This window comes from Herpailurus yagouaroundi, unplaced genomic scaffold (genome assembly GCF_014898765.1).
Source record: "Herpailurus yagouaroundi ecotype Mexico unplaced genomic scaffold, PumYag 187, whole genome shotgun sequence".
NCBI classification, from domain to species: domain Eukaryota; kingdom Metazoa; phylum Chordata; class Mammalia; order Carnivora; family Felidae; genus Herpailurus; species Herpailurus yagouaroundi.
In genome coordinates, this window is record NW_024412418.1 from 6204214 (window position 1) to 6215296 (window position 11083).

At 40.1% G+C, this 11083-nt stretch overlaps 1 protein-coding gene across 1 annotated transcript in view; it reads left to right on the forward strand.

The window, feature by feature from the left end:
* Positions 1 to 11083, forward strand: part of NUP160 (nucleoporin 160) — a gene marked incomplete at its 5' end in the record, with an annotated part of 54578 nt that overhangs the window by 33064 nt on the left and 10431 nt on the right. The window contains 6 exons of the mRNA XM_040495924.1: positions 3924 to 4019; positions 4118 to 4212; positions 4308 to 4404; positions 4494 to 4599; positions 9332 to 9492; positions 10663 to 10752. Coding sequence (XP_040351858.1) covers positions 3924 to 4019; positions 4118 to 4212; positions 4308 to 4404; positions 4494 to 4599; positions 9332 to 9492; positions 10663 to 10752 — 645 coding nt within the window. The remainder of the gene's footprint in view (positions 1 to 3923; positions 4020 to 4117; positions 4213 to 4307; positions 4405 to 4493; positions 4600 to 9331; positions 9493 to 10662; positions 10753 to 11083) is intronic.

An 11083-nucleotide genomic window follows, 5' to 3' on the forward strand; every position in this document is an offset into this window, starting at 1 on the left:
CTCTCTGTCTCAAAAATAAATAAACGTTAAAAAAAAAATTAAGTCATTCCCTGAAATTCCAAAAGAAGAGAAATGAATTTGCCTTGAGAAATTTAAAGAAATGTGTATTTTAATGAAACTGGTAAATGTTTTTAACTTCAGTGAAATTCCCATTGTGATACCATTTTATTAGCCAAGTCATCACTAGAATTTTATTAATATCAGTCTTGCCGATATCTCAAAGAATTAACTTGAATGCTATATTCAGCCTTAGTTTATGATTTGGCCCTCCTCTTCTGGCCTTTTTTGCTCTGGTCACTCAGTTGTTGCAAGGGTGGCCTATTATTATCTCATGCAAGCCAAGCACACAGTCTGCCCTTCAAGACCCTTCTACCTGCTGTTCCCCTTTTTCCAAATAGTCAAACCTCAAGCCCTCGTTTCATTGAGATGTCTGCATTTGTCACCACCTCGGGGAGTTCCTCTCTGTCTCCCCGTGTAGAATAGCTGTGGTGCTCGTGGGCTGCGTGCTGACCTGTACCACCCCCCCACGTGCAGATTGAGGCACTGTGAGCAGTCTCTGCCCTTGCCATCCTTTATTATTTTCCTCATAACATTTAACCATGCTTGTTGTCATATTTTGGGTATCTATTTGTTGTTATCTGAGTTCCCCACCAGAAAGTAAAGGCAGGCTTAACTACTTTGTTCATTGCTGGTTAAAGAGATAAAATTCTTTTTTTTTTTAATGAACTCTATACCCAATGTGGGACTTGAACTCATGACCCCAAGATCAGGAGTCGCGTGCTCTACCGACTGAGCCAGCCAGGCACACCAAGATAAATGAAATAGATTTGTAACTCTTAATAACCTTCCCCATCCTACTAATGGGAAAATTATTTTGAATTCTAAGGATTTTTTTAAGGGTTTTGTTTTGTTTTATTGGGGGGGGTGGTGGCACACAGATGAATGAGGGGCAGGGAAAGAGAGCATCCCAGGACAGACAGAGGGAGAGAGGGAAAGAGAGAAGTGGGGCTCCAGTGTGGGACTCCAACTCACAAACTGTGAGATCATGACCTGAGCCGAGGTCAGATGCTTAACTACTGAGCCACTCAGGTGCCCCAAGATACGCCTATTTTTTTTCTTAATGATCTCCACACCCAATGTGGGGCTCGAACTCATAACCCTGAGATTAAGAGTTGCATGCTCCACCAACTAAACCAGCCAGGCCCTCTGAATTCTGAGGATTTTTAATCTGAGACTAGATAGATTTGAGGGATTGATAAATCCCCTGAAATTGTGTGCAAAATGTTGCTTGTGTTTTTTCTGTGGAGAAGCTCCATAGCTTTCATCAGAAGAAACTTACTGATTCAAAACACATGAAGAATCACTGCTCCAAAAAATGCAAAAAAAAAAAAAAAAAATTAAGAATCACTGCTCTAGTGAACCCCAAAGTGGGCCTTGGGAAGAGAATACTCACAGAAGAATTAAATTAAGATGTGCTAATGTTTAATAGAAAGATCAACCTGGGGCGCCTGGGTGGTTCAGTCAGTTGAGCATCACACTGCTGCTCAGGGCATGATCTTGTGGTTCGAGAGTTTAAGCCCCACGTCAGACTCGTTATTTCACTGCTGTCAGCGCAGAGCCTGCTTAGGATCCTCTGTCCCCTTCTCTCTCTGCCCCTCCCTGGCTCATGCGCTCTCTCTCAATAATTAACATTTAAAAATATGTATCTAAGGTTGATCCCTGGTGCCCTTATTTGGACCTATTACCAGATGGTCATTTATCATTTAGTCTCAAAGCAGGTGTCTGAAAGAGTGACGGTGTCACAGCTGGGGTGGGGCACATAGTGGCACCTACACTCCTGTATTTCATTTTAGTAGATTATGTTTGACTGGTTAAATTAATTTGCACATTATATTGCTTAATTTTAATGAAAATCACCTTCACAATTTTTAAAAATTCCTTCAAAAACCTAGATTAAGAAAGTACAAGCAGGGGCACCTGAGTGGCTGGATCAGTTGAGCGTCTGACTTCAGCGCAGGTCACGATCTCACATTTTGTGGGTGCGAGCCCCTCATCGGGCTTTCTGCTGGCAACGTGGAGCCTGTTTCCGATTCTGTCTCCCTCGCTCTCTGCCCCTCCCCCCACTCATGCGCTATCAAAGTAAACATTTAAAAAAAAAAAGTACAAGCAAATGAGGACAAAATAGGGCTGACACTTCTGCCTTTGATCAGCCATATGGGAAGGTAAAAACAGTGACAGTCTATAATCAGGTTTGATAAGAATCAGCTGATAACAGTTGAACTTCTCAGGAATGCTATTTTAAAATAAATGTAACTTGAAATAAAATTTCAATTTAAGATACTATGAAACCATGAAAAGTATCAAGGTATTAAACATCCTACTTACCTGTGGTGGAGCGTAAATTGGTGTCAACCACTTTGAAAAACTGCCAGTGTCTGGCTGCAGTCATTGACATATACCCTCTGACCCAGTAATTCCAGTTCTAGATCTACCCAGAAACACGTACGTATTTACCAAAAGAGATGTGCAGTTACGTTCCAAGCAACATATTCATAACACTCGTACACTAGAAACCCAAGTGTCTGTTGATAGAATGGATTGTTAAATTACGGTATATTCTTTGAATGGAATACAGTATCAGTGAAAGGAACTACTGCATGTAATAACAGATCAGCCTTATAAACATGTTAAGCAAAATAAGGCAGACACACAAAAGAATTCATACCATAAGATTCTGTTTCATGAAATTAAAAACAAAACCAGTACAAGTCAGTAGTGGCTGGAAGGAGTCACATGGGAGCTTTGGAGTACTGCCATAACACAATTCTTAATTTAGGTGCTTGTTAAATAGATATGTTTACTTTGTGAACATTCAATTAGCTACATACCTAGGATTTATGTACATTTCTAAATATGTTCTTTCAGTGGAAAGTATGAAAAACTAAGCACCTAAAAGATAAATGTGTTTTATACTGTTAATAAAAGAATAAGTACTAATAAAGATGATTTTAAACTGTTTTTTATCTTTATCTTCTTTACATTTAGTTTTATATGTATGTATTAGACAGTTGTGTGTATATAAGTAAATACATGTGCACAGGTCTAGGAGAGTATGCACATTGTTTTTTTTTTAAGTTTTTTTTTTTTTAATGTTTATTTTTGACAGAGAGAGAGAGAGAGAGACAGAGCATGAGCAGGGGAGGGGCAGAGAGAGAGGGAGACACAGAATCTGAAGCAGGATCCAGGCTCTGAGCGGTCAGCACAGACCCTGATGCGGGGCTCGAACTCACAGACCGTGAGATCATGACCTGAGCTGAAGTCGGATGCTCAACCGACTGAGCCACCCAGGCGCCCCATGCACAGACATTGTTAATAGGGTGGACAGTCAGATAAGTTTGAAGAGCACTGTTCTGTCTTGTTTTAAAAATGGGTTATGTCAAACATCATTCTCTTCAGGGTTTTATAAGGCTATGGCGGCAATTTATTTATTGGGCTTTAAATTCGTCTATGACCTAAACAGTAGGAAAAGTTAGTGAAATTGCCAACCAATACTTACTGGGAGCCCTAAACATTGAGGATGGAGCTGTGAACAAAAAGATCAATAGGAAATTTTACAGTAAGTCTGTTGACAGTAGAATCTAAAGGAAAGTCTTTTTTTTATTGTGTTTATTTATTTTAAGTAATCTCTACACCTAACGTGGGTGGCCACCAACTCACAACCCCAAAATCAAGAGTTACATGCTCTTCTAACTGAGCCAGACAGTTCTCCCTGAAGGAAAGTCATAAATATTAACCAAATAGTCCTGTCTTGTAGTCAGTATCTTTGATCTTAACTAGTTGTCTTTCTGATTGTTTTAAATCCTATTTCAGTTTGAAGTGCACTACCATATTAATTTTCATGGACACTCTCTCTATTTCTCTAGGTTTTGCGTCTACTAGATGTTATTGGTTTGCCTGAGCTGGTTATTCAGTTGGCCATGTCAGCAATAACTGAAGCAGGGGATGATTGGAAAAGTCAGGTAAGAACTAACTGTAATCTAGTTATTTCCCTTTAGATTGGTCCTGGATGTAGTATTTCAATTTCTACTCTTCTTTTCCCCCTATATTTGATATTTAGGCTACTTTAAGGACATGCATTTTCAAACATCATTTGGATTTGGGTCACAATAGCCAAGCATATGAAGCCTTAACCCACATTCCTGATTCCAGCAGGTAGTCAATCCTAGTCTTTTTTTAGAGAAGACAGTTTACCAGCTCTATTTAATCCACTGAGACAGTTTGCCTTCACTCCTTTTTTTGCCTTCTAGGCGGTTAGATTGTCTGCGGCAGCTGGTGGTAGTTCTTTGTGAACGTTCGCAGCTACAGGATCTTGTAGAGTTTCCCTATGTGAATCTGCATAATGAGGTAATTTTACATGTCCACTGCTGACTGGACACAGCTGTGGTGGTTGTTACGCTAGCTGCTTTGAAATCTGATTGCTTCCCCTTCCTTAGGTTGTGGCAATAATTGAATCACGTGCACGCGCCGTGGACCTTATGACTCACAATTACTATGAGCTCCTCTATGCCTTTCACATCTATCGCCACAACTACCGAAAAGGTGAGCGGTTGAAGCCGACAGTCTTTGTTGGGGGCAACCTTAGAGTTTAGTCATGTTTACAAAAATACTGTTAGACTTATGTAATTTTTACCTTATTTTTACTATTGAATGAGTGTTCTCTACAAGCATTTGGGGAAATTATATTTAATTACAAGATTGGCTTCACCCCTTTGAAGATTACCAGCTAGCCTTAAAGAGATGCACTTATCCCATTCTAGAACATTCTTGAGGTATTTCCAGCGAGATGTCATTCCGTCTATATCTTCTGTCTGATTTTAAGACAAACTAACTTTTTTACTAGAGGCGTCTTGAATTCTTGTGGCTGGTTGTGACTTCTTGTGCCAGCTTGCTATTGGCCTTTTCTTATTTTTGTTGATTCTTTTGAGAATAAGTTATGGACATCATTGGCTCATGCATAGTTAAGATGTATCTTCTAAGGACAGTTTCTTATTTAATTTCAATACAATTATTAGATTAAGGAAATACATCTAATTTCATGAATTAAATGTAAACATAATACTATTGTGATTTTTTAAAGTTTATTTTGAGAGAGAGAGCATGCATGTAAGAAGGGAGAAGGGAGAGAGAGAATCCCAAGCAGGCTCTGCACTCACAGCGCAGAGCCCAATATGGGGCTCAATCTCAGGAACTGTGAGATCATGACCTGAACCGAAATCAAGAGTCAGATTCTCAGCCCACTGAGCCACCCACAGGCCCCTATCATGATTATTTTTATAGCACATTCCTCCTATACCATCCTTACCTCCTGGTCTAGAATCACAATATTTCAGGGCGCCTAGGTGGCTCAGTTGCTTGGGCATCCAACCCTTGATTTCAGCTCAGGTCATGATCTTGCGGTTTGTGAGTTTGAGCCCCACATCTGGCTCTGCAGTGACAGTACAGAGTCTGCTTGGGATTCTCTCTCTCCCTCTCTCTGTCTCTCCCCCACTCTCACTCTCTCAAAATAAATAAACTTAAAAAAAAAAAAAAAGAATCAGAGGCACCTGGGTGGATTGTCGGTTAAGCGTCTGACTTCAGCTCAGGTCGTGGGTTCAAGCCCCACGTCGGGTTCTGTGCTGACAGCTCAGAGCCTGGAGCCTCCTTCAAATTCTGTGTCTCCCTCTCTCTCTGCCCCTCCCCCACTCATGTTCTGTGTCTCTCTGCCTCTCAAAAAAAAAAAAAGGTTAAAAACAGAATCACATATTGCATATTTGTCATGTCTCTTTAGTCTCCTTTAATCTGGAGCCCTTCTTTTGGCCTTAATTTGCCCTTGGTGTCATTGATAGTTTTGAAGAGTACAAGCCAGTTATTTTTGTAGAATGTATCTTAGTTTGGATTTGTATGATGACTAATGAAGACTCTATCAGAACAGCTAAAATGAGCATAGCATAATGTATAAAGGAGTTGAATCACTGTGTTGTACACCTGAAACTAATGTGGCATTGTGTCAACTATACTTAAATAAAGAGATTTAAAAGAAAAAAAAATTATGGGACACCTGGGTGACTGACTTGGTTAAGCATTGGACTCGATTTCAGCTGAGTTCACCATCTCCCGGGTCCAGGAGATCAACCCCTGCCTGCATCTGGCTCCCTGCATTTGCTGACAGCACAGAACCTGCTTGGGATTCTCTCCCTTCCCCTCTCCCCCTCTCCCCCTCTCCCCCTCCTCCTCCCCCTGCTCACACAGGCACACACACCCTCTCACTCTTTCTCAAAATAAATAAACATTTAAAAAATTTTGAGCCGGGGCGCCTGGGTGGCGCAGTCGGTTAGGCGTCCGACTTCAGCCAGGTCACGATCTCGCGGTCCGTTGAGTTCGAGCCCCGCGTCAGGCTCTGGGCTGATGGCTCGGAGCCTGGAGCCTGCTTCCGATTCTGTGTCTCCGTCTCTCTCTGCCCCTCCCCCGTTCATGCTCTGTCTCTGTCTGTCCCAAAAATAAAATAAACTTTAAAAAAAAAAAAAAAAAAATTTGAGCCTTGGAGGCTTAAAAAAAAATTAGTCTTTGAGACAGGAAAAAAAAAAAGAACAGCTAAAATGAAGGGATTACATGTCTATTAGAAGATCTTATTTTACAAGATCACCATTGTGGTTCCCCTTTGGAAATGGTAACATTTTTATACCATTTTCACTCAGAAAACTTTTAATAAGGTTTCTTGCTGATTTTCATTGGCAAGAATAGATGGAAGTAATTTGTAGACATGCTCTTAATTTTCCTAATGGTAAAACGTGTGTGTATTACTTATCTCCTTGACCCATACAGAGAAATATAGGTGATTAAGTACCGCTCCCTGTTGGCGTTTATAGTTACAACATCCATTACATCAACTTGGTTAAGACCAGTTTAGCCTGATTAATGTCCAGGTCTTTCTGAAGCAAGGCTTGTTCTTCTAACAAAATGTCTTACATATGGCAGGCACTCAGAAACATTTGTTGGGGAGAAAAAGTCAATTAACTTCAATTTAAATAAAATTGTATAAACTTTAAAACTTGGAATGAAAAATAGTTTCATTTGAAAACTAAAAGATATTTTTTTTTTATTTTTAAAAAAAATTTTTTTTCAACGTTTTTTATTTATTTTTGGGACAGAGAGAGACAGAGCATGAACGGGGGAGGGGCAGAGAGAGAGGGAGACACAGAATCGGAAACAGGCTCCAGGCTCTGAGCCATCAGCCCAGAGCCTGACGTGGGGCTCGAACTCACGGACCGCGAGATCGTGACCTGGCTGAAGTCGGACGCTTAACCGACTGCGCCACCCAGGCGCCCCATGAAAACTAAAAGATATTTTTAATGCCCTTTGATTTCTGGAGTCTCATGCTATCTCAGAACAAGGTGTTCCTCAGTATCTTATTCAACCTGTGTAACTAAAGTTTTATAAAAATAATCTGTTCTTGAGCAGAGCATCCAAACATTTCTTGGTCTCATGGTGTGGAATTAGGTAACAATGTGGCTGAAAGTAGCCTTCTAAACTAGTCTTCTGTACTGTCTGGGAATGTAGTATCTAAAAGTCAAAAATCGAGGCACCTGGCTGCCTCAGTTGGTAGAGCTTGGGACTTTTGATCTCAGGATTGTGAGTTATCACAAGCCCCACATTGGATATAGAGATTACTTTCTGAATGAATGAATGAATGAATGAATGAATGAATGAATGTCAGAAATGATATTTACATGATCTTTTTTCTTTTTTTTTATTGTAGTAAAATACATATAAGCTTTACTAACGTAACCACTTTTAGTATACGGTAATGCTAAGTGCATTCACATTACATGTAACCAATGTCCAGAACTTTTCATCTTGCAAAATGAAAACACTATACTCATTAAACAACAGCTTCCTATTTCCACTTCCTGCAGCCCTTGGCAACCATCATTCTACTTTCTGTCCATATGAATTTGGCTACTGGAATCCTATAGTATTTTTTGTGTGTGACTGGCTTTTAAGTTTGTTTATTTTGAGAGAGAGATCAAGTGCAGGAGGGACAGAAGGGGGCAGGGAGGGAGAGAGAAAAATCCCAAGCAGGCTCTGCACTGTCAGTGCGAGTCTGATGTGGGGCTCAAACTCACCAGCTGTGAGAACATGACCTGAGTCAAAGTCGGACACTTAACCAACTCAGCCACCCAGGCACCCCTTTTGACTGGCTTATTTCACTTAGCATAATATCTTCAAGGTTCATCCATATTGTAGCATGTAACCTCTTTTTGAAAAAAAATTTTTTTTCACATTTATTTATTTTTGAGAGACAGAAAGAAAGCATGAGCTGGCGAGGGGCAGAGAGAGACAGGGAGACACAGAATCCAAAACAGGCCCCAGGCTCTGAGCTGTCAGCACAGAGCCTGATGCAGGGCTCGAACCCACCAACTGTGAGATCATGACCTGAGTTGAAGTCAGACACTTAACCGACTGAGCCACCCAGGCGCCCACATGTAACTTCTTTTTAAGACTGAACAATATTTCATTATATATATATGTCACATTTTGTTCATCCATCAATGGATGCTTGGATTGCCATCATCTTTTGGATAATATGAGTAAAGGCTGCTATGAACAAGGGCATACAAATATCTCCTCAAAGCCCTGTTTTCCATATTTGGACTATATGTCCAGGAGTGAAATTGCTGGATCACAAGGTAATCCCATTTTTAATTTTTTGAGGAACTGTCAATACTGTTTTCCATAGCAGGTACAGCAATTTACATTCCCACCAGCAGTGTAAAGCAGTTTCAGTTTTTCCACATCCTCACCAACACAGGATTGTGTGTGTGTGTGTGTGTGTGTGTGTGTGTTTTTAATGTTTGTTTATTTTTGAGGGAAAGACAAAGCATGAGCAAGGGAGGGGCAGAGAGAGAGGGAGACACAGAATCCGAAGCAGGCTCCAGGCTCTGAGCTGTCAGCTCAGAGCCCAACGCAGGGCTTGAACTCACGGACCGTGAGATCATGACCTGAGCTGAAGTTGGACACTCAACCGACTGAGCCACCCAGATACCCCAGGATTTTGGGGGGTTTTAAGTTAAACTCAATCCTGTTTTAAATTTTATTATTTGATTAGTATAACAGATTCTCTAAAACACATTTTTTTAATATTTTATTTTTTAAGTAATCTCTACACCCAACATGGGGCTTGAATTTACAACCCCAGGATTAAGAGTCACATACTCTTCGGGCAGAGCCAGTCAGGCGCCCGTCTAAAACACGTTTTTGAAGTTCTGATGTCTGACTTATTATTGCCTCCTAGCTGGTACAGTGATGTTTGAGTATGGAATGCGTCTTGGCAGAGAAGTTCGAACTCTGCGGGGACTTGAGAAGCAAGGCAACTGTTACTTGGCCGCTGTTAACTGTTTACGACTCATTCGTCCAGAATACGCGTGGATCGTCCACCCAGCATCTGGTGCAGTGGTATGAAAACTTTCCATCTTGGAGTTTGGAGATCATTTGGCTTATTAGGGTTGGTCCTTTTGAAACTGGTTTGGTCCTTTAGAAAACATCACCTCATTTTGCTTCATTTCATTTAAAATTTCTGCTGGGATATTTGTGAACTTACCTATTTTTGCAACAATTCGGTTCTGTATTACTACCCCTTTAGTTCTTAAGTTTAGAATTATTATAGGAAGAAGTATTGCAGTGTGGTTTTGGAATTAGACCTAACTTCAAGCAGATTACTTAATGTTTTGGTGTCCAGTTACCCTTTTGCATAAAATAGGGATGATGATGATGATGTCTACCTTGTAGGATTTGGGGGGTGTTAAATGAGATCATTCATGTAGATTGCTTAGAACAGTGACAGTGCCTGACCTGCAAAAAGTGCTCAGCAAATGGTCACTGCTTCTATTTCAGTCATTTTTGTTAATTAAATCTACAATTACTATTTTAAAGAATGTGCACTTTGAGTTTTTCTTGTCATGCTGATGGGGTCATATATGCACAGCTACTTGTGCTGTGTATAGTTCCTGCATTTACTAGGCTGTTTCCTGGGGTTAGGGCTGGAGAATATAACTCTGGAACCAAGGAAAGTCAAGTCGTTTATATGGGGGTTAAATCCATGTCCTTAGACCCAATAACATGTTAGAGCTAAGTTGGCCAACTTGGCAAACAACTCCTGTGTCTAATAGTTACAGTACCTTTGTAAGAAGAGCTGTGCTGGTTGAAATAAACATAATTTATGTGGAGAGAATTTAAGCATGAGAGCTCTGGATCAGTTAATGATCTCAAAATGCAGCTGGACCCTTGAACAACACAAGTTTGAACTGTACAAGTCCACTTATACACAGCTTTTGTTAGTAAATACAATAATGTAAATGTATTTTCTCATGATTTTTTTTATTTGCTCCAGCTCATTTCATTGTAAAAATATAGTACATAGTACAGATAACATACAAAATATATGTTAGTCGACTGTTTATGTTATTGGTAAGGCTTCTGGTCATCAGTAGGCTATTAAGTTTTGGGGCGAGTCAGAAGTTATATGCAGATTTTCAACTGTACAGGGGTTTGGCGTCCAACCCCCACATTGTTCAAGTGTCAACTGTACTAACTTTTCACACTTAAGCACTTGTTTTGTCTTTACAGTGTGATCGCCCTGGTGCGTCCCCTAAGAGGAATCATGATGGAGAATGCACAGCTGCTCCAAGTGAGTTGGACATCTCCCGCGGATTCTTTGCTGGACAATAATTATATTGTTATGTTACAGTATTATTTGTATTAAATGTGTGTTTTTGTATAGTAGTTGTAAATTATGTACAGTACTGTAAAAATATTGTGAAGTTCCTTCTTTTAGCTTATTTTCAAGATTTTAATCTGCTAGAAGTTGGCTAGCAGCTCTTGGAAAACTTCGTATGGCTGCACGAGAAATGAAGATGCTCAAAAGAGAGTGCTTGTTTTTGTTGCTTGCTGTATTTGAATCAGCTTAGTGTCAAACTTGTTTTATCGGGCTCCTTGCCTATTACCATGGAGGCATTGTATTGCTTCTTTTTTTTTTAATTTTTTTTTT